This window comes from Myodes glareolus, chromosome 19, assembly GCF_982192425.1.
Source record: "Myodes glareolus chromosome 19, mMyoGla1.1, whole genome shotgun sequence".
In the NCBI taxonomy this organism is placed as follows: Eukaryota; Metazoa; Chordata; class Mammalia; order Rodentia; family Cricetidae; genus Myodes; species Myodes glareolus.
Genome location: NC_142044.1, coordinates 51,549,290 through 51,571,046, shown reverse-complemented (window position 1 = coordinate 51,571,046; position 21,757 = coordinate 51,549,290). Strand labels below are relative to the sequence as shown.

General features: G+C 48.7%; 1 protein-coding gene and 1 long non-coding RNA gene across 5 annotated transcripts; one reads left to right on the top strand and one right to left on the bottom strand.

The window, feature by feature from the left end:
• Nucleotides 1–6,906: 6,906 nt before the first annotated feature.
• LOC146891041 (uncharacterized) lies at nt 6,907–9,467 on the bottom strand. The gene is made up of 2 exons (XR_014997966.1): nt 9,333–9,467; nt 6,907–7,218 (listed from the first exon to the last, which is right to left on the bottom strand). It is a non-coding gene; the product is annotated as an uncharacterized LOC146891041 (long non-coding RNA).
• Nucleotides 9,095–18,248, top strand: Dennd6b (DENN domain containing 6B). 4 transcript variants are annotated; one of them, XR_007234185.3, is made up of 20 exons: nt 9,095–9,363; nt 12,123–12,161; nt 12,235–12,277; nt 12,703–12,815; nt 13,697–13,777; nt 14,339–14,444; nt 14,528–14,607; nt 14,696–14,758; nt 15,006–15,061; nt 15,660–15,782; nt 15,863–15,958; nt 16,040–16,134; nt 16,266–16,331; nt 16,647–16,711; nt 16,815–16,904; nt 17,023–17,076; nt 17,422–17,531; nt 17,613–17,707; nt 17,801–17,875; nt 17,956–18,018. XR_007234185.3 is itself a non-coding variant. In XM_048444869.3 (20 exons), the coding sequence occupies exons 1-20, from the start codon at nt 9,187–9,189 to the stop codon at nt 18,076–18,078; spliced, it is 1,761 nt and encodes a 586-aa protein (XP_048300826.1). In that variant the 5' UTR covers nt 9,096–9,186; the 3' UTR covers nt 18,079–18,248. The 4 variants fall into 4 exon arrangements, 2 of the variants coding, with proteins under 2 accessions (XP_048300826.1, XP_048300827.1); XR_007234184.3 differs by having other exon boundaries at nt 17,798–17,875; nt 17,956–18,016; XM_048444869.3 differs by having other exon boundaries at nt 9,096–9,363; nt 17,613–17,715; nt 17,798–17,875; nt 17,956–18,248.
• Nucleotides 18,249–21,757: the final 3,509 nt, after the last annotated feature.

Here is a 21,757-nt window from a genome sequence, read left to right as displayed (position 1 = left end):
TGTCTGACACAAAACAGTCTAGATGGGCCCCCTACTTTTATCCCGGAGGACTTGCTGTAGGCCATTCAGCATGGGGTTCAAAGGGATCCTATTAAAGTAAGTCAGATCAGATCTATGACCTCAGGGCTTGCTGTCTCACCCAAGATGAAAGCAAGAATCCTTGCTGTTGCCCACGAAGCTATTTGTGATGTGATCTCACTTTATCTACTCATTTCATTTCGCTTCAGTCATGATAACCTCCTGCCCCGGGTCAATTGCTCACACTGTCTGTATCTTTTCAGGCATCTCCTCTTGTTATTGCTTTGCTTGCTGTCTTGCCTCAGACCTGCTCATCACCTCCTCCACCTCTGTGAGAGCCTCCCCGACTGCTCTGTTTAAAGCCTCAAGCTGATATGGCTCTAACTTCTCAGCCTCCTCTCCTCTCCTTCCCAGTGGTATCACTCGCTAGTCACATCCACTAAAGAGACCTGGAACCACACAATGATTTCAATGGGGGGAAGTTCATTATAAAATTATCAGTTATAGGATTATCATGAAGAAAGAAAACTATAGTCAAGAAAGGAAAATCTTAAAGAGAGTTTATTCTCCCAGTGGGAATTTATTCTCTCTTAGAGAAGTTTGGCGGCAGCATTCCTGCTGAAGACAGATATTCCCTGGGCTGTCCTGAGCTTCCCGGGTAGAGCCAACTGCCACACACTGCAGAATAGAGCTTATAAAGAAATACATCTTCCAAAGAGCAAGCAAAGATGCAAACTAACCCCTGAGGTGCCTGTGAGCATCACCGGGAATTACATATAGGGGTAGCAGTCAAAGGGAAGTGCCAATACCTGATGGGAATGAGAATAATACATGTCCTTCCCATACCCCTGCAACAGGAGCAAGGTAGAGAGTGCACATGGGAAACCAGTTTCTCCTGTCAGAAGTTAGTGTGCTGGATCAAAGTGGGCCTGGGGCTGATGTGGCAAGAGGAAAACTGGACAGTCAACTCTGTGGACACCCTTCTATACAACAACACAACTACATTTCCAGCTAGCGGTGTTGCTCTTGGGGTTGGCTAGATGGCTCAGTGGGTAAAGTCAATCACTCCCAAACTGATCATCTGAATTTGATCCCTAGAGCCCACATGGTAGAAAGAGAAAGAGAGAGAGAGAACTAGGTAGGCACGGTTGTGTATGCCTTTAATTCCAGCACTCGAGAGGCAGAGGCAGGTGGATCTCTGTGAGTTCAAGACCAGCTTGATCTACAAAGGGAGTTCCAGGACAGCCAGGGCCGTTATACATAGAAACCCTGTAAAAAAAAAAAAGAAAGAAAGAAAGAAAGAAAGAAAGAAAGAAAGAAAGAAAGAGAGAGAATTGGAGAATTGACTGCTACAAGTTGTCCTCTGACATCCACACTCTGACATCCACACCTATCACTGGCTACTTTGATTATTCTTCAAGTGTAGTTGCTAGCCCACTGAAAAGTTTCTTACACCAACACTAAATAGTGGTGTTACCATCTAAAAGCTTGTTTTTATTTTATTTTATTTTTTGGTTTTTCAACACAGGGTTTCTCTATGGCTTTGGAGTCTGTCCTGGAACTAGCTCTTGTCGACCAGACTGGCCTCGAACTCACAGAGATCTGCCTGCCTCTGCCTCCCAAGTGCTGGGATTAAAGGCATGCGCCACCACTGCCCGGCAAAGCTGGTATTTTTAAGAGAAAAAAATATGTACAAATATATAACAAATGATGAAAAATATGTAAAATGATGAAAAGAATTACCTTCTTTCCGTAATTGGTGCAGTATATAACTGGCATGAATTGTCTTTAACCATTTATGATGTACACAAAATGCCTAGAACAAAGGCAAGTATTTCTGACACAAAAGGACCAAATAGAGTAAACTCTATCCCTAAGAGCACTAAATAAAAAAGTTGTTCAACAATAAAATGGAGACAGAAAAGCTATGATATAAAATGAGTGCTGCCTCAGAGCACCTCAGAACAGGACTAGTGGGGGCCTGCATTGTCCTTCCCTCCAGAGCCCCTGCGTTTCTATGCCAAGATAGACTCAGAAACCAGAATCTCTAGAAAGGACAAATGGCAGAACCATGCTTATATACACCATTATCAAATCGCTGGGGGCCAAAGATAGAAAAACCATGAAAGCAGAAAGAAAAAATGACTCACCAACATTAAGGGAACAACAATAAAGTTTATAGCTGAGGGCTCATAAAAGATCAAGGAAGTGATAAAATAACCTCCAGAGTGTGAAGGAAAAATAAAACCTGTCAGTGAAAAACCCTATGTCGGGCAAAACTATCCTTCAAACACTGGAAGTGAAAAACTGGGGGGATAGCTCAGTCAGTAAAATGATTACTGACTCGTGTGTGAGCATGCGGTCCTGGGCTCAAACCCCAAAACCAACATAAAAAACCAGGCCAAGGGACGGGAGAAATGACTCAGTAATTAACAGCACTGGCTGCTCTTCCAGAAGATCTGGGTTTGATCCACAGCAACACAAGTCAGCTCATAACCATCTGTAACTCCAGTTCCAAGGGTTCAACACCAGTCATACTCTTATCCTTGTGGCATATACTTACACAGATACATACTTACATATAAATAAATCTTTAGAAAGAAAGGAAGAGGGCTGGAGAGATGGCTCAGAGGTTAAGAGCATTGATTGTTCTTCCAGAGGTCCTGAGTTCAATTCCCAGCACCCACATGGTGGCTCACAACCATCTGTAATGAAATCTGGTACCCTCTTCTGGCCTGCAGGCATACATGCAGGCAGAACACTGTAAACTAAATAAATAAATCTTTTAAAAAAAAAAGAAAGAAAGAAAGGAAGAAAGAAAGAGAGGACAGAATTCAAGCTTGACTGAGCACGCACACACATACAATTTTTTTTATGTTGATGAGCTAGCAGGTGGCAGTGGTGTACGTCTTCAATCCCAGTACTAGGGAGGCAAAAGCAGATGCAGTCCTGTGAGTTTGAGGCCAGCATGATTTACAGAACCTGTTCCATGACAGCCAGGGCTACCTGAAGAAACCCTGTCTCGTTTTGGGAGAAAAAAAATGAGGGTGAACTAAAAACATTCCCAGGCACATCAAAGAGAAAACACATTGCAGGTACACCTATACTCTTCCTGGGTATTGGGGAAAAGTGTAGAGTCACCACAATATTGCTTGCACTCCCAGATTCATTGTGGAACTCTTCAGAGCCGCCAAAATATAAAATCAGCTAAATCCCCATTGAGAGATGGATGAACAAAGAATATATGGGTTGGGGCTTGGGAGAGGGCTCAGTATTGACCACACAATGGACCATTAACTATAATGAAGAAAAGGTGACGAACTAGAGAACATCGTACGAATTCAGTTGGACCCTAAAAGCCAGGTGTCATCTGCATTTTTTTCAGTCACTGTGTAGTCTTGGAACTCACTTTTGTAGGCCAGGCTGACCCAGAACTCAATGAGATCCACCTGCCTCTGCCTCTCAAGTGCTGGTATTAAAGGTATGTGTCTCTCTATATGCATTCCTTCATAAGCAGAAATTTTTAAAATGATGATCTGAATGTAGGAGAGAGACTATTAAGAGACTGGGAAGGATGCCAGGGGGAGAACAGATGGAGAGGAGTTAAGTGTGAGCTAACATGACATATAGATATATGGAAATATCATGGCAAAACCACTAATTTGGCAGGGGTAGTGAAATGGTGCACACCTATAATCACAACAGTTGATAAGTGCAGGCAGGAGGATCAGGAGTTCAAGGTCATTCTCAGCGGCATACCAGCATACCTAGGTAAAGGCCATCCTTGCCCGCATGACACCCTGAATCAAGAAAAAAATTTACTTTGTACAATTAATATATGTTTATAAAGACTTCATTATAGCACAGTTCAAATAGTACATAAGTCAGAGGTCATCTAACGGCACAGAAACTAATGAAGTGTTCCAGTGTAAAATTCAGTAACATAGAAAGGGTTGTGTACCAAGAATAATGGGTTTTATCCCATTATTTGTCTAGCATACAAAATTCATAAGGCTTTTTTTGTTTGTTTGTTTTTGAGTCAGAGTTTCTCTGTGTAACAGTCTTGGCTGTCTTGGAACTTACCCTGTAGACCAGGCTGGCCTCGAACCAGCTGGCAACTTTTTAGATCTTACTAGTGCTTGGGTTACACAGTTTGACTGATTTGATTCATCTGTCAAATTCACTGAAGCTTCATGCATTTTAATACATATTCATGCCAGGCGATAGTGGCCCACACACCTTTAATCCCAGCACTCAGGAGGCAGAGACAGGAAGAGCTCTGTGAGCTCGAGGCCAGCCTTCCAGGACAGCAGGGCAACACAGAGAAACCCTCTCTCAAAAAACTAAATATATATTCATTTTACTTAAAAGGAAAAAAAATCTTGAAAACAAATACTAATTAAGGGTAAACCCATGAACACCGTAGTTGTTTGTTGTTGATGTTTTTAGAAATGATCTCACTGTAGTTTAGGATGGTCCTGAACTCTAGTTAATCCTCACTCAGCCTCCCAAGTGCTAGTATTACTATAACCATGTGCCCCCACACCTCACCAACACTACAGTTCTTAGGATGAGTGTGTCAATGCCTGCAGTTGTCTTTTAAGTTGATCTAAGTGGATCTCCATGCATCATGGTGTATGTCTGTAATCCCAGCACTCAGGAGATGCAGACAAGAAGATTGTAAACTTGAGGTTAGTTTGGACTATTTAGCAAGATCTTATGTCAAAAATAAAAATGAGGGCCGGGCGATGGGCCTGGTCTACAAGAGCTAGTTCAGGACAGGCTCTAAAACTACAGCGAAACCATGTGTCAAAATAATAATAATAATAATAAAAGATTAACACTTGCCAGGTAGTGGTGGCACATGTCTTTAATCCCAGCACTTGGGAGACAGAGGCAGGCAGACCTCAGTGAGTTCAAGGGCAGCCTGGCCTACAAAGTTAGGACTGTTACACAGAGAAACCCTGTCTTGAAAAGTCAAATAAATAAAAATAAGAATAAATACATGAAGGTAATTAAAATTTCCTGGGCTTGGTACTCTTTAATCCCAGCACTTGGGAGGCAGAGGCAAGTGGATCTCTGTGAGCTTGAGGCCAGCCTGATCTACACAGTAAGTTCCAGGACAACAAGACTACCCACAGAGAAACTCTGCCTCAAAAAACAAAACAAAAAAACAGAATAAAAAATTAGTAGGAGGGGTTGGAGAAAAAAAATTAGTAGGAGGGGTTGGAGAAATGGCTCAGTGATTAAGAGCATTCAACTGTTCTTGCAGAGAGGCCATGGGTTCCATTCTTATCTTACAACAATCTGTAAGTTCAGTCTGAGGAGATCTGACACCTTCTTCTTGCCTTTGCAAACACCAGGCACATACATGATACACATACAAGTGGACCAAACACGTGTACATATAAAATGAGATAATATTTTTTAAAACTTAAAAGATAACCACCAACTTCAAAGGTGCAGATAACACCTCTGACCTGTGAATCCCAAAAGTGACTTGTTTAACTAACTACACTGGCATGAATCACCCCACTTCTATTTCCCCCAATTTCCACCAATAAAGATACCTACCAAACTCTCTCCTGGGGGGTCAGAGTTGAGACTGACTCTCATCTCCACTTGCAAAGTTAGTCCTTTCTGGCATACTGCAGGTAGGCAAAATGGGCTTTGAATGACTGTGCACTTGGTAGCAGTTTTCTTAGTTATAAAATAATTGTCTTCAGCTCAACACAATGTGGTAATTAAAAAAGACAATGACTTTGTAGCTCATAAATAACCATCCGCTCCCATCCTGCTTGGAACCTCGTGACTACTTTCAGCAGACGGACTGCAAGCGCATAGTTTTTAGGCAGTTGAAAGGCAATGACCAGCAATGGTGACAGAAAGGTGTGGGGGAGACCTTTCTATTCTCTTCCTCTTTGATATGTGCTCCAGCAGTCCATTTGGCCTTCCCAGTTCATGTGAATGAAAAAACCATTTAAGACTTGAAGATTAAAGCTGGGATGCCTTTAATCCCAGCACTCGGGAGGCAGAGGCAAGTGGATTTCTGTGAGTTCAAGGCCAGCCTGGTCTACAAGCAAGTTCCAAGTCAACTAGGGCTAACACAGAGAAACCCTGTCTCCACCCACAAAACCCCCCAAAAAACAGACTTGGAGATTGTTGCTGAAGCCTAGTCTAAGACAGTAATTTTGAAAGAAAGGTTTAAATGCTTAAAAACTAAAACACCTAAAATATATAGTATAATATATAGATAGAGTATTGCTATACTGCCATTCTCAGTAGCCTGAGTTCTAGACCTTTAGGGATCTCAGCTAAAACCAGACTTGAATTTGTGGCTTTGACAAAGAATGACATTTCGAGACTAGCCATTTTATGAAGCAGAATTTGAGTTTATTTTTTATTTAATTTTTTATTGATTTTATTGAGCTATACATTTTTCTCTGCTCTCCTCCCTTCCTCTCCCTTCCCCTTCAACCCTCTCCCATGATCCCCATGCTCCCAATTTACTCAGGAGATCTTGTCTTTTTCTATTTCCCATGTAGATTAGATCCATGTATGTCTCTCTTAGGGTCCTCTTTGTTGTCTAGGTTCTCTGGGATTGTGAATTATAGGCTGGTTTTCTTTGCTTTATGTTTAAAAACCACTTACGAGTGAGTACAGATGATAATTATCTTTCTGGGTTACCTCACTCAGTATGATGTTTTCTAGCTCCATCCATTTGCCTGCAAATTTTAAGATGTCATTATTTTTTTCTGCTGTGTAGTACTCCATTATGTAACTGTACCACGTTTTCCATATACATTCTTTAGTCTACGGGCATTTAGGTTGTTTCCAGGTTCTGACTATGACAAATAATGCTGCTGTGAACATAGTTGAGCACATGTCTTTGTGGTATTATTTTTTATTTTTTAATGGGAACAAAGGATTATGACAGGCATTTCCATGACAAAAAGATGACTCAAGACAATGAAGAGTAAAACTGCAACACATGGGCTAAATACTTCCCACTCTCATTATCTCCATCAGCACTTTGCTCCAACTTCCAACAAAATAAGAGCTGGGGCTTAATAAAAAAAAATTTAGGGGGCTGGAGAGATGGCTCAGTGGTTAAGAGCATTGCCTGTTCTTCCAAAGGTCCTGAGTTCAATTACCGGCAACCACATGGTGGCTCACAACAGGTCTGGTGCCTCTTCTGGCCTGCAGGCATACACGCAGAAAGAATATTATATATACATAAAAAAATTTAGTATAGACTTAAGCACAGTGGTTAAGAGAGACAATGCAAGTGTGATAATGGCCGCCTTTAATCCCAACAGATGCAGGCAGAGTTCTGTGAATTCAAGACGCGCCTGGTCTACATATCAAATTCCACCCAGGCCAGGACTACATAGGGAGACCCTGTCTCAAATGAGGGTGTGTGTTGAAGTGAGTATGACATCCAAGAATATAGATGTAGGCTTCTTGAGGAGTCAGTAAGATAAATCCATAGTTATGGGCTCTGGAAGGGAGCAATATAATTATTTAGCATTGATCATATATCCCATCTTGATGGCTCTTAGGCTGTGTCTCAAAAGATTACTATTGTGCCCTTCCCATAAGTAGGATGGGCAAGGAAGCTCTGGGAATGTCTTGGATGGCAGTCTGGTAAAGTAAAACCAGAAATTACTAAGGTTACACAAGAGATTTAGTTTATTGTTCTTTCCCTGTTAACCAGGTTTCTGATGAGATTTCTGGAAACTTGCAGGTTTATTGCTTGGAAGAGGAAGACCTTAAGCAGTTGTTAATTGTGCTAGATTTCTTGCTTCTCTACTGGCAAAAGGCTGGGAGTGGGGAGGAGGAAGACTCTCCATTTCTCATGTCCCCCTCCCCAGTTTTCCCGTCTTTCTCGCCTGCTTCGTTGCCTCTTGGTTCTAAACTCACTCTTCTATATACCTGGCCTCCGAGTTAGGGACTGCAAACTTCTTTACTCCTAGAGGCAGCAGCATTAGGTCACTAGGCTGCCTGTTTGCTAGCGAAAGTGGGCACACCAGCATAGAGTGGGAGTGAGTCTGGGGCAGACATGCCAATTTGGCTAGAGTTGTAAAGAGTGGGTGGGTGGAGATGTGGTCTATCAATGGTGCCAACCCTGGACAGGGAACCCTAAGGAAGTACAAAAGGGCTACACATTCAGACACAAAACTGTGAACTTAAAACATTGAGGTGCTTTTTTAAATATTTGTTTTTAGAGTGTTTGCCTGTGCACCACGTGCGTTCATGGCGCCCGTGGTGGTCAGAAGAGGGCATCGAATCCGCAGGAAGAGCAGTTACAGGTGTGAGCTGCCATGTGGGTGCTGAGACTCAAGTCCAACTTTTCAGGAAAAGCAGCCTGCATTTTTATTCGCTGAGCCATCTCTTCAGGCCCAAACATCTCCCCCCACCCCCACGCCCACTTGTTTTATTTTGTTTTGTAGAGACAGGGTTTCTCTGTGCAGCCCTGGCTGTCCTGGAACTCCTCTGTAGACCACGCAGGTCGAAACTCAAGAGATCCGCTTGCCTCTACCTCCTAAGTGCAGGGATTAAAGGCCTGCGCTGCCACCACCGCCCGGAAGTGGTTTTCACACTTTTAAAGGATTGAGCTCATTTTGAGGTTTGTCTATAATTAGCTTGGTCAATTGTCCGATGTGAATGCTATAGATGACAAGGTTCTGTAGCGATGACACGCAAAATGAACATTAAGCTCACAACCCTCGGCCGGGGTGGATACCCCTAGGTGGTCCAATACAATTCTACGTGGTTCGAAAAAGCGAAAACGTCTGACGCCCCCTGGTAGGCACCACTACACGCCCAAAGACCCATCGATTCAGATGCAGGCCAGGGATATCAGAACCAGCATTGCTCGCCGGCCAGACTGACAGCCGCACTATCCCCCCTCCTCCACGGGCGGACCCGGGTCACTCATCCTCCACTGTCGGGAAGGGCCACCAGCTCTAGACCCCTCTAACCGACTGGGGCCTTTCTCGCTGGTACATTAGCCGACGCCCCAGGGCGGACGCTCCTCTGGCGCCAGGGGGCGCGCGGCTGCTCAGGGGACCTTCTGGCCTGCGGCGGCAGCTCGACTGCTCCGAGGCGGGCCAGCTGAACCCCTGCGTTTCCCCGCAACGTGCGGGTATCGCATGATCTACTACCATGGAGGTGCAGGTGGATACCGGGCCTCGGCAAGCTGGCGGAGGACTAGGCGTGGCCAGATCCACGTCCTCCGGCCGTGCAGCGCGGGCCTCGGCGATACCCTGGGCGCGCTTCTCTGCCTGGCTGGAGTGCGTGTGCGTGGTCACCTTCGATCTGGAGCTGGGCCAGGCGCTGGAGGTAAGCTATGGGCTGGTCAAGCCTCCCGAACTGTCCCCGTGCCTCTTCTTCGGCGACCTGAACCTCTCCCGTCGCCCCTCCTCTCCGGACGTCCCTCCTCTCCCGATGCCCCTCCCCCCGTGCTCCTCCCTTCCCTCGCCTGCACCCCCGCTGCTTTTTTCCTCCCAGTCATTTCTCAACGCCTCGCGCCCACCCTCCAGGAAGCACATCCTATGGCCTCCTGGCCTGTAGCTTTCCTGCTTGGTCTAGGGTCCTCTTAGACGCCTCTCTGAATACTTTGTATCCTCAGGCTGACCTTTCCCCCAATTCTTTGGTCTAGTGACTAGCTTAGCGACCTCCTCTTTCTTAACCCTCTTTCTTATTGACTGCCACCTCTCCAAGAGGGGCCTCTTTAGAGTTCTAAGAGCGCTTCCCTGACCAAGAAAGAGACGGTCTCCAAGGCCTGACTGCCTACCCATCAATATATCTTCCGCAACATTTTTCGTGGCCCTTTCCCAAAAGAGGCAAAAATATCTCCTGCCCTCAGTTGCTCAAGCCAGAGACAACCCCAGGTTTCACATTGTGTTTGCTGCAGTCTCCAGTGTCAGACACAGTTCATGTCTGATTTTCCTGCTAAAAATCCTATGGCATTCATCTTTCCCTTAGAATCAGATCCAGACCCTGTGAGGCCCTGCTTGGCCCCTCTGTTTTGAGCTCTTCACAACCTTTGGCATCTGGTCACCAGCTGTGTGCAGCTGGGCAGGGCCTTAGGCTTTTGATGTAGTCTTCCGGCATGAGGGCCTCCATTCCACCTACACATAAAGGCAGCCTTGAGAATATCAGCCAGACATAGTGGTGTATGCAAACCCAGCGTTCAGGAGGCTGAGGCAGGATTGTGAGTTTGAAGCCAGTATGGTTTATATAGTGAGTTCCAGAGTAGCCTGAGCTACAGAATGGGACTTGTATCTGAGAAAAGAGAAAGAAAAGAAAGAAAGGGAGGAAGAAGAAAGAAAGAAAAAGAAAAGCATAGTAGCACGTGTCTTGAATCCCAGTACTCTGGAGGCAAAGGCAGGCTGGTCTCTATGAGTTCAAGATCAGCCTAGTCAACTTAATGAGTTATAGCCAGGGCTGCATGGTGAGACCTTGTCTCAACAAAAAAAGAAAACAAAACAAAAACCACCAGAAAGACAGGAGAAGAGGAGGAAGAAGAAAATGTTTCCGGCTCATTGACTCAGGCTTAGTCAGTGAGCCCTTGGCAGAGCAGGTCTGGCCAAGATAATGTCTGTGTTCTAAAGGCAACTGACCATCCATCTCAGTAGGTCTGCTGTAGGTGGAGGTGTCTCAGAGGCAGATCCTGATGTCAGAGGGACCTGTGAGAGCCTGAGAGGTAGTGAGCGTGACTGAGGTAAGGCTGAAAAGTGACCCTTGAGACAACTGCTGCAAAGGACCTTTGTGGTTGGGAAATGCTATGGCCCAGATGATCTGAGAAGCTAGAGATCTAAAATCTTCTAAACAGAAAAGTATAATTCTTTTTTGTTGCGGGGGAGTGTGTGCTTTGGGACAGGGATTCTTCTGTGTAGCTTTGGCTCTCCTGGAACTCACACTGTAGATCAGGATGGCTGCAAACTAACAGAGATCCACCTACCTCTGCCTCCTGAGTGGGTGCTGGAATTAAAGGTGTATACCACCCCCAACCGGCCACACATACTTTTTTGTTTGTGTTTTTTTTTAAAGATTTATTTATTTGTTATGTATACAGTGTTCTGTCTGTCTGTATGCTTGGACCAGAAGAGGGCACCAGATCTCATTATAGATGGTTGTGAGCCACCATGTGGTTGCTGGGAATTGAACTCAGGACCTCTGGAAGAGCAGTCAGTGCTCTTTACCTCTGAGCCATCTCTCCAGCCCCCTGTTTGTTTTTTTCAAGACAAGGTTTCTCTGTAGCTTTTGGTGCCTGTCCTGGAACTAGCTCTTGTAGACCAGGCTAGCCTCAAATTCTCAGAGATCCGCACACCTCTGTTTCCCGAGTGCTGGGATTAAAGGCGTGCGCCACCACTGCCCGACTTCACACATACTTTTTTGTTTTTTGAGAGTCTTTGTAGTCAGGGCTGTCCTAAAACTCACTGTGTAGACCAGGCTGGCTTTGCATTCACTTATATTGGTTTTTTAAGGGATGAGTCCCCTGAAACAGACTTTCTTCAGGCTCAATGCCTTGGCCTCTGAATACTGGGATCGAAGGCATGCACCACCATGGTTGGCTGTCAGTTAGGTTTCTTATATCACCCAAGACCACCAGTCAAGGGGTGGCAGCACCAACAACAGGCTGGGCCTTCCTACATCATTCACTAATTAAGAAAATGTACTTCAGCCGGGCGAATCTCTGTAAGTTCGAGACCAGCCTGGTCTACAGAGCGAGTTCCAGGACAGGCTCCAAAGCTACACAGAAAAAACCCCACAGGCCAGTCTTATGGAGGAATTTTCTCAATTGAGAGTCACTCTTCCCAAATGACTCTAGCTAGTGTCAAGTTGACAGAAAACTAGCTAGCACACACACGGTATATACTAGGGCTGAAGGTCATAGAGAGGGGGAATCGGACTCCAGGAGAAGGTTCTGATGTAAGACAGCGTGTATGGAAGGAGGTCACAGGAGGCCAGAAAACGGGCCAGATAAACAGCCCGCCCTTGCACACACACGCTTATGGCATCCGCTGAGCTGTTTTAGTGGACGGTGTTACCGCAGGCAGATACAGATTCACCAAGTGCTCTGTCTTCCCCTACAGCTAGTCTATCCAAGTGACTTCCGGCTCACAGATAAGGAGGTAGGTTCTGGACTTCTTGGGAATGGGTGTCCCCAGGAGTGAGCCAACCCTCACTGGGCTCTGTTTGTTTCAGAAAAGCAGCATCTGCTACCTGTCCTTTCCAGACTCCCACTCAGGTAGATAATCCCATACTTCCCGAACACTGGCTCTGGGGCTGGAAGGTCGTGGGCAAAAAGTGGAGTGATGGGGCCAGTGGTATGTAGACTGCTAGCAGTAGATGAGGTACTGTAAGGATGGACCCTCACCAGATCCCAGCTGCAGCAAGATAGCCAGGTTCTCTAAAACCCATAGACAGCCACAGATCTGGGCAATTGTATAGTAGATTCTCCTGTCCCAGGCTGACTGAGCCAGGCTCCTGCAGGGAAACTGAAGATGGTTCTCTGTATGGATTCATCCCAAGACCCTTATGTGGTGTATAGAACCAGGATAGGAGTCTGTTGGGAAACAGATTGTCAGTTTTCCCTTGTGCGACAGTCCTCACCCCAACAATGGAAGGAGAGTCTCCCATTCATGAATGTGTGGTGGGGCTGCCTCTTTTCAGGATGCCTTGGAGACACTCAGTTCAGTTTCCGCATGCGTCAGTGTGGAGGTCAGAAGAGCCTCTGGCATGGTGACGACAGGCCTTATAACAGCAAGGCCCCCTTGGCACTGCAGGTGAGTAATGGGATGTCTCATCTGTCTTCTTTCCTTTTACTAAGGCTCCTGGCTGTGAATATCTTCTTTAAAGCCCCTGGACTTGTGGAGTAGAAGTGCTGGCCAGCCCCACTCTGGGAGCCCTGCTCTGATCATGCGCTGGGGTCTCCACCTGGGCCAGCTCTTACGTGGTTCACTAGGATCAGTAAAGTTGATCCTGTTGATCATGTTGCCCTTGCTGGGCACCTGTGTGATTAAATAAGCCGTGGCTCAGTGAGCAGAGGCCTGCAGGGACTTCTGAGACCTTGAGGCACTCTCCTGTTGTCTAAGTCTTTCTGTGCCAGCAGATGTCCCCTAGACCTTCTGAACTAGAGAACCTAGGTCCCGCTGTGGTAGGGAAAGGGCAGGAACTAGTCTCGGACAGCTGCCTCCTAAATCTCCTGGATTCTTAGGTTTGCTTTCTTTTGTTTTGCAGGAGGGGGTGTTCAAGACAGAGTTTCTTTGTATAGCCCTGGCTGTCTTGGAACTAGTTCTGTAGACCAGGCTGGGCTTGAACTCATAGAGATCCACCTGCCTCTGCCTCCCAAGTGCTAAGGAATAAAGGCATGAGCCACTACCCAGTTTTTTTTGTTTGTTTGTTTGTTTTTTTGTTTGTTTGTTTTTAAGACAGGGTCTCTCTACATAGCCCTGCCTGTCCTGATTCACTACTTAAACGAGGCTGGCCTTGAACTCATAGAGATCCACCTACCTCTGCCTCCCAACCCTAACCCTGGGTGCTTGGACTAAAGGCATGTACCACCATGCCCAGCCTTCGGTTTCCTCCTTAACAGCCCCTGTGTATGTCACCCTGGATCTTGTTAATGGCCTGTGTAGGGCATGGTTTAACACTGCACTCCTTACAGAGAGAGCCAGCGCACTACCTGGGCTATGTGTACTTCAGACAGGTGAAGGACAGCTCTATGAAGAGGGGCTACTTCCAGAAGGTGAGCTGCCTGCCGCTGGGAGGTAGCAAATGGTGGACAGTTGGGGAACAACTAGTGAGGAGCTCTGAGGAGCTCTGCAGGGTGCCTACCCATCTGCAGCCCGCCTGGGTAGCAAAACCAAGGAGGAGCTACCATGGGGCCCAGTTCTTCCTGAAGCCTTTCTTGGCCTAGTATGGCACTTGAGGCCTTTCTGTCCTTGGGCCCAAAATATCCCAACTCCTCGAGTCTTGCTGATGCCTTCATACTGCCAGGGTAAGGACAATTTAGCCAGCTCACATTTGCCTCTGCAGGCCCCAGGCCCAGTCCTAACCCTGCTTGTCACCAGGGGTTATCCACCCTATGGTTATCTATACCAACTTAGGGTGCAGACATCAGGCTTTCTCTTGTCCAATCCTGATACATGAGTTAGGTTATTCTGTGGCAGCTGTCCCATGGGATGGTGGGGATGTGCTGCCCTGACCAGCTCTGGGTAAGCATGGCTTCAGGGCTGCCACGAGCTACTGAGTTATAGGAGCGATGCCTGTAGCTGAATGCCCTCTGATTGGCCCTGCATCATTACAGTCTTTAGTGCTGGTGTCACGCCTGCCATTTGTCCGGCTGTTTCAGTCACTCCTAAGCCTGATCGCCCCTGAATACTTTGAGAAGCTGGCACCCTGCCTGGAAGCAGGTAAGTGGCCATCAGACATGGCCGACATTGTCTCAACTCAGTCCCTTGGGAGGGCTTCTGACATCGGCCACCTGTGTCCACAGTTTGTAATGAGATTGACCAATGGCCAGCCCCCGTGCCTGGGCAGACCCTGAACCTACCTGTCATGGGAGTCGTCATCCAGGTGAGGACCAGCTGAAGAGTAAGCCATGCTGGTGTTGGTGGTAGTGACACTCTACTTCCTTTCTGGCAGCTGCTTCCTTCCTCCCTAGGTGCGCATCCCATCCAGGGTGGACAAGCTGGAACCCAATCCGCCAAAGCAGTGTGACCAAGAGGTGGGGGATGGGGTAGAAGGAGCTGGGTCTTAGCTTGAGCCTTGTCTCTGGGCTTGGGTGATTATTGCCTCTGCCTCACCAGCCTACTTTGTGGGTGGCCAAACCTAGGCAGAGTCATGGTGGTGACCAGCATTTTCTGTATGGAGCCTGTGCTTGGGGGAGGGGGATGGCATGGGAAAGGGGCTGCAGGATTGTCATCAGATAGAACATTCACCTTGGCCTGACTTACATTCCCTTCACTTCACAGAACCTGCTGCCAGCCCCAGTTGTCCTCACTAGTGTCCATGAACTGGATCTGTTTAGGTGAGCCCTGTAGGGTACTGTAGGCTTCTCTGAGGGAGCCTACCCTCAGTCATACACATGCAAATGTGTATATCATGCAGGGCACAACTTGCCAAAAAAGGCTGCTCATCCAAGTGATTCTTGAGAAGCCCTCTTACCCAAGTGTCTGACTTAGGGAAAATGGACACAGTGGACAGGAAGGTTCTGTGCCTGGAGAGGTTGTTAGGGAGACGTTTGCTCTCTAAGGCTGCCCTTTGAGCCTTTCTAGGGATCTTCAAGGGATTCTGGACTTTGAGATTATCTTGTTCCATTCTGGGCCCAATAGGAACCAGGACTTTAGTCTGGAGTCATAAGAGGAAATAGGAATAACAGAGCCTTTGATTGGTAGATTCCCTGGGGCTCTGGGTCTGCAGCCCCTCACAGGCAGGGTCCAGGTCAAGCTCCCTAAGCCAGCACTAGCTCAGGTGGTCTGTCAGAACATGGGGTAGCTTTGATGACTTGAGATCCCTTGCACTTGGACCATCCTTACTACTGTCTTTGGGAGAGGTAGTGCCCTATGCGCACCACAGCTCCTTTGTAACGGAGCTACCTGACTGACCCAATTGCTCTCCTGAACCAGGTGCTTCCGGCCAGTGCTAACTCATGTGCAAACCCTGTGGGAGCTCATGCTCCTTGGGGAGCCCCTAGTGGTCCTGGCACCCTCGCCTGATGTGTCTTCAGAACTGGTGCTAGCCCTGACCAGGTACAAACTTTACCTACTAGACTGTCATGGTTGTGCTTGGTTACCCAGCTGTATACATTCTTTGTTGCCCTACCCCACAGCTGCCTACAGCCCCTGAAGTTCTGCTGTGACTTCCGCCCCTACTTCACCATTCACGACAGTGAGTTCAAGGAGCTCACAACACGGACACAGGCTCCGTAAGTACATGTCCTCCCTTCCCAGCCTCACACACTCCTCCCCTAGGCCTCTCTCTGCCTCTTCTTTCTTTCTCTCTCTAGACCAAACGTGGTCCTAGGAGTCACAAACCCTTTCTTTATCAAAACACTCCAGCACTGGCCTCATGTCCTCCGAATTGGGGAGCCCAAGATGTCAGGTGAGAAGACCAGGGGCTATAAGCCTCACTGGCTTGGGACCTAAGGTGAGGTTCTATATCCAATACCGCTGAGGCCATAGGCATCGGCAGAGTTGTGGGTCCAAGTCTTGGCTACTGTGTGTATTTCACAGGGGACCTTCCTAAGCAAGTCAAGCTTAAAAAACCCTCACGGCTGAAGACCCTCGACACCAAGCCAGGTCTGTGCTTCCTCCTTGGGCTGCAGCCCCGTCTACTCTGTAAAGCCTGTCCTGGACTTGGTAGATTCCTCCAGTGGTGATGGCCAGGCCTTCTGACTCTTTTTCTTTCTACTCAGGCCCCGTGGTGGCAGGTGGGGGGACATTGTCTTCTTTAGCAGGTCTCTTGAGTCTCAGGACGGATGGGTGAGAGATGTGCAGGTTCTGTCGAGGGAATGGGGCTGTAGGCAGATCAGACAACCATCTTCATCATCAATAGAGCTGTGGGAATGTGGAAGGGAGGCTGAATGGACAGCCACAGCTCTGACCTCCTGTCAGGCCTCTACACCTCATATACTGCCCATCTCCACCGGGACAAAGCACTGCTTAAACGGCTGCTCAAGGTATAGGCTATTGGGTAGGGCCTGGACGTGGGTCCTCGGTGTGGTGTGAAGGATGCTGGATATCAGCCAACGCTGAGACTCAGTCCCCTGCTTCCTGTTGCAGGGCGTCCAGAAGAAGAGGCCTTGGGACGCACAAAGTGCCCTGCTGAGGCGGCACCTCCTAGAACTCACACAGAGTTTCATCATTCCCCTGGTGAGATGGGTAGGGTGTGCCAGCAGTAGGCGTGAGGGAGAGATAGGAGGGATGGTGAGAGCAGAGGCTATGACAGCAGGGCTCGTGGCTCACATTTTCCTTGTCCCTTACCCTCCAGGAGCACTACATGGCCAGCCTCATGCCACTGCAGAAGAGCATCACACCCTGGAAGGTAGAGCCAAGGGAGTTCTGGGGAGGGTCATTTCAATCCCCATACCAAGAAGGGAAGGCCCAAGAAGAATGTCCACGTGGAACAGAGAAGGTGGCTGTGATGCAGAAAGCCACCAGGGCATGAAGTTGACCTTGTGCCTGCCAGGCATCCCGCACAGGGCAGAGAAATGAGGACTGCAAGGAGGGATACTGACAGAACTCCTGAAGGGTGATCCAGGGATCTGCCCCAAGCAGGATAGGGTGAAGATCTTCAGATACATCCTGGAGGGAGGGTTCCATCCCGCTGAAAGGTATGACCTGTCTGCCTGTGCTCTTTAACACCCAGCTCATCTTAACTTTGTCTCAGAGCCCCCCCCAGATCTGCCCCTTCCGCCAGGATGATTTCCTGCGTAGCCTGGAACACGCGGGACCCCAGCTCACCTGCATCCTCAAGGGCGACTGGCTGGGCCTCTACAGGTGGGGAAACATCAGGCACAGGCTGCTGTGGGCGCCCCAAACACATAGGCCAGCTCCTCAGCTGCCTCTTGCCCATCACAGGCGTTTTTTCAAGTCCCCCCATTTTGATGGCTGGTATCGGCAACGGCATAAAGAGATGGCCCAGAAGCTGGAGGCTCTACACCTGGAAGCTATTTGTGAGGCGGTGAGGGAAGGCAAAGGGAGGGGATAGGTACAGACCCGGGGGAGGTGGGAAGCCTGGTGAGAAGAACTGGAAATGTCCCTAGCAGGACATTGAGGCCTGGATGAAGGATAAGTCGGAGGTGGAAGTGGTAGACCTGGTCCTGAAACTTCGAGAAAAGCTGGTGAGAAACCTCCTTTACTACCCAGCCTCCACCTGCCAGGCCAGAAGTATGCCCAGCCCTTACTGCCACTGTTCCTCCAGGTGCGTGCACAGGGCCACCAGCTCCCTGTGAAGGAGGTGACACTGCAGCGGGCTCAGCTGTACATCGATACAGTTATTGGCTCCCTGCCCAAGGACCTACAAGCAGTCCTGTGCCCTCCCTAGGACAGAGCCAACTTGTGTGGTCCTGGAGGCCTAAGTCTGCCGAGTTCCCTCTCCTGTGAAGGCAGGCCTCCACCAAGCTGGGGGCTCCCAGCCTTGGGCTCCTACCTCAGCTTCAGCCCCCTCCTGGAACCACCTCTTTCCCAGCAGTAAAAATGACATTTGGAATGACAGTCTGGTCCCTGACTATGGGGGGATTCTGTGCTGGCACTGCCTCCTTCCTTCCTGGACCCCACCTGTCCTCTGCAGCTGGAGGTGGGAGTGGGCTAGCAACCCTCACTGATGTAGGTACCTTCACCACCTGCCCCTTCTTGGCGCCCATCTGCCCACACTTCAGAATGCCTTGTGTTGTGGGTCCTTTAGCCCAGCAGGCCTCCCAGCTCAGAACAGAGGGAGGCAGCTGCCAGGGCCAGCCCCTCTTCTTTACACTCCACTCATTCCGTCTTCTGGGGAGTGATGGGTACTTTGACTAGTCAGCTCCTTGAGCAGGCAGAAACTCTTTGTCCTGCTAGAACCTAAATCTCCTTCCCGCTGTGACTGGTCAGCATGAGACAGAGAGGAACAGCTATAGGACTGGGCACCCACTCAGAAAGCAAGCTCAGGCTGGTTTTTTTTAGGTCCTCACCACAGTCCATGTTCCCTTCCTTGGAACACCCCCCTGGACACCTGCTCCGTGCATCACCCAGGCTGCCAAGGGAAACTCCAGCTTTCCCCCTCATGTCTGCCCCTCCCCTTGAAGCTTGAAAGCTTTGGGCTATAGCTTAATGTTGCATTCTCTGCTGTCTTGTCCTTAGGGTACAGTTGGTCTCCTTGGCCGAGGTGTTTCTTGGAGGTACCATTCTATGGTCTTCTTAGGAAAGGGCTAACCTGTGTGATCCCAGGGACCTAAGGCTGCCAAGCCTCCCTCCCCCTTAAGGGTGTATCATGGTTTCAGCACCCCTTCTACAAATACTTTGGTCCCAGCAGTAAATATGGCATTTGAAACCACAGCCTGGTCCCTTAATGTTGGAGAAGTCTTTGCTGGCCCTGTCTCACCCCTTCCTGGATTGGATACTGTTGTGCAATGAACCCCAAGCCCGAGCTTGGTACAATGAGCTACAATGTTGCAACCCAGCACAAAATTAGGGCTCTTGGGATGATGCAGACTAAAGTGAGGAACCAGAGTTGCAGCCAAACCCTGCTGAGTATCAGAAGCCTGTAGGAGGGTTTCTTGACCACCCAGACTAAATCTGTGAGATCAGGCCACATCACTGGGCAGTATAAGGCAGTAGCAGGGAAAGAGGGCCATTAAAAGGAGTGGGCTGTATAGCCTGTAATGCTTTAAGGGTGTTGGCAAAGTAAGCTGATGCAGAGCTGTACGATGAGCTTTTGATTTTTTTCTAGAGTTCCCATGTAGCATGACTGCAACCCATTCTGGGTTCTTTGGACTACTTTGATCAAACCCTCAAGTATGTATTGCCTTGCCCTTCTGCACTGATCCTGGCTAAAGTAACAAAGGCAGTCAGTCCATTGTAAACAGTGCCAGCCCTGTTTCTAGATCTTTGTATGCCTTCTCTTGTTTACCCTCCTGACCTCAGCCTATAGCTTGTCACATTGTATCCATTTTACAGACGAGGAAAGAGACAAGATAGATATGATAAAGGTATACAGTGAGTTAGATCAGTCTAACTGGTGTCTAGTTAGAAAACTGAGCAGAGGCAGGTGGAGGTGGAGACCTTGGCATTAGTGACCCTGAGTACCCGCTGGAACAGGGGTGCAAGCCTCACCACCAAAAGCCTGGTCTCTAAGGGATCTTCAGAAATTGGCATCTTCCACTGTGACAGATGGAGCTCCCAGGCTATGGGGACAGCAGAGTGCTAGCCATTTGGAGTCTGCAAAACTGTGCTTTTGGTATACTCAGCCTCCTATCCAAGTATACAGTGACCAGGTCTGAGGCCTCAGGTCTTAGTGGTCCCACCCTAAAGAGCATGTCTCAAATGCCACTGCAATGTGCGTTTCTCATGTTTTCCTTTCACTTTCTGAGGGCTGTTATACAGTAAGATTCAGAGTGGCCCCCATGGACCTCAGCCACCAGCCACCTAGGATTATAACTAACTTCTGCCCTAGCAGTAGGCGATGACCAGAACACTGGACATGGGACTCAGGAAACAGATTTAGGGGAGGTGGGAGGGTGTGGACACAACAGCACTGCCTAGGGCATAGACCCACGGCTGACACATGTAGGACAAGGAAAGTTTCAGTCCCTTTTAGGGGCTTGTCCTGGCTACTGGGTAGTTTACAGCCTGGGGCCTCCTACCAGCTACATCCTCTTCTACTCTTGCTCTCCCAGGATGGGATCAGCTCTGAGTTAGAGGGGCTTCTGTCCAGAGTAGGCTTAAACCTTCCAGTCCCTGCCAAGGACAGGGCCTGGAGGGAAGAAGACAGATGGCTACAAGGAGGTGCTCCCCTCCCCCCAAGCCCAAGGTCCCTCATGGTTAAGATGCCTGGATGCCTGGATAGAGGAAAAACTAATCCAAGAGGCTGTGGTCCCCAGGGCTCCCTTTTGTGGCAAGTAGGAGAGAGCTGTGAGTGAGCATTCAGGAGATCTAGGAGGGCTGGGTGGAGGTCATGAGGCATCCAGCCCCAGGGACAGACCGGAAGGACAGGAGGGTTCTTTTACCCTCCTGCTTCCTGCCTTCTATTTTGAGCCCTACTCAGTTTGGAATACTGACTGGCCTTCCCACAACTTTGGTATTAAAATATCTTTTTGTCATACAATACTTGTCTTAATTTTTTGATACAGAGTTTGCAGCCCTGTAAATCGCTGGGTGTTTTGGAGTCCTTTGGTGTGTATGGGGCGGGGGGGGGGGTTGGTGGAGAAAGATAATGTGAATAAAGCCTGGCTGCTCGGCAATGGAGCAAGTCCATCTCAGAGAGAACCGGTGAAGACCTCAGATTGTAAAGTCTTTTGATTGGGGAAGGCTTAAGAATTAGGGCAGATCCCCAAAGTTTGCAGAGATGTCTGAGGAAATAGGAGGAAGTTGGCAGTCTTCAGGGAAGGCACGTTTTGGTGGAGGGGATAGATATCCCAGTGTAGACACGAGTTGAGACTTGGGGACCAGTCCCAAACCCTGTTCTGAGACAGTGGGATCATTGCCATGTTACAAATCCATGGGACCTCAGCATTGGTGACTTGGAGACCAGAAGTAGGACCCCTACGGAGTGGTCCTGTCCCACCTTATAGATGAAAGCTTGGGGGTCTGTAAGGCCTAGATATGCCGGGCCGGGGGACTAGGAAGGAGAGCAACAAGGGCAGAGTTCCAGCTATTCTGTAGGAGACTGAGCGGCTAGGATCCTGAAGAAAGAATCAAGGTCCAGCAGCCCTCACCAACGGGAACGGCGAGAACGTGGTCCGCCTGTTGCCAATCTGGTGGTGAGGTTCCTTGCGCCCCGCCCATCTCAAAAGAGGAACACTTGAGGCCTCGGTCTGGCCCAGCCGAAGCTACCCACTAATGCCGGGCCGCGTGCGCCTTTCAGTTCGGCCTGAGACATTCCCGGGGTGGTGCCCAGCCTCAGCAAACTCCTCTGATGACGGGGCGGTGGGGGTGGGGTGGGGGACGCAAGCAACTGCAGCAGGCGAGGCGCGCGGATTACTACAGGGCGCGAACCACCAAGCAAAGCATTGCGCTTTAGTGGCTCTGAG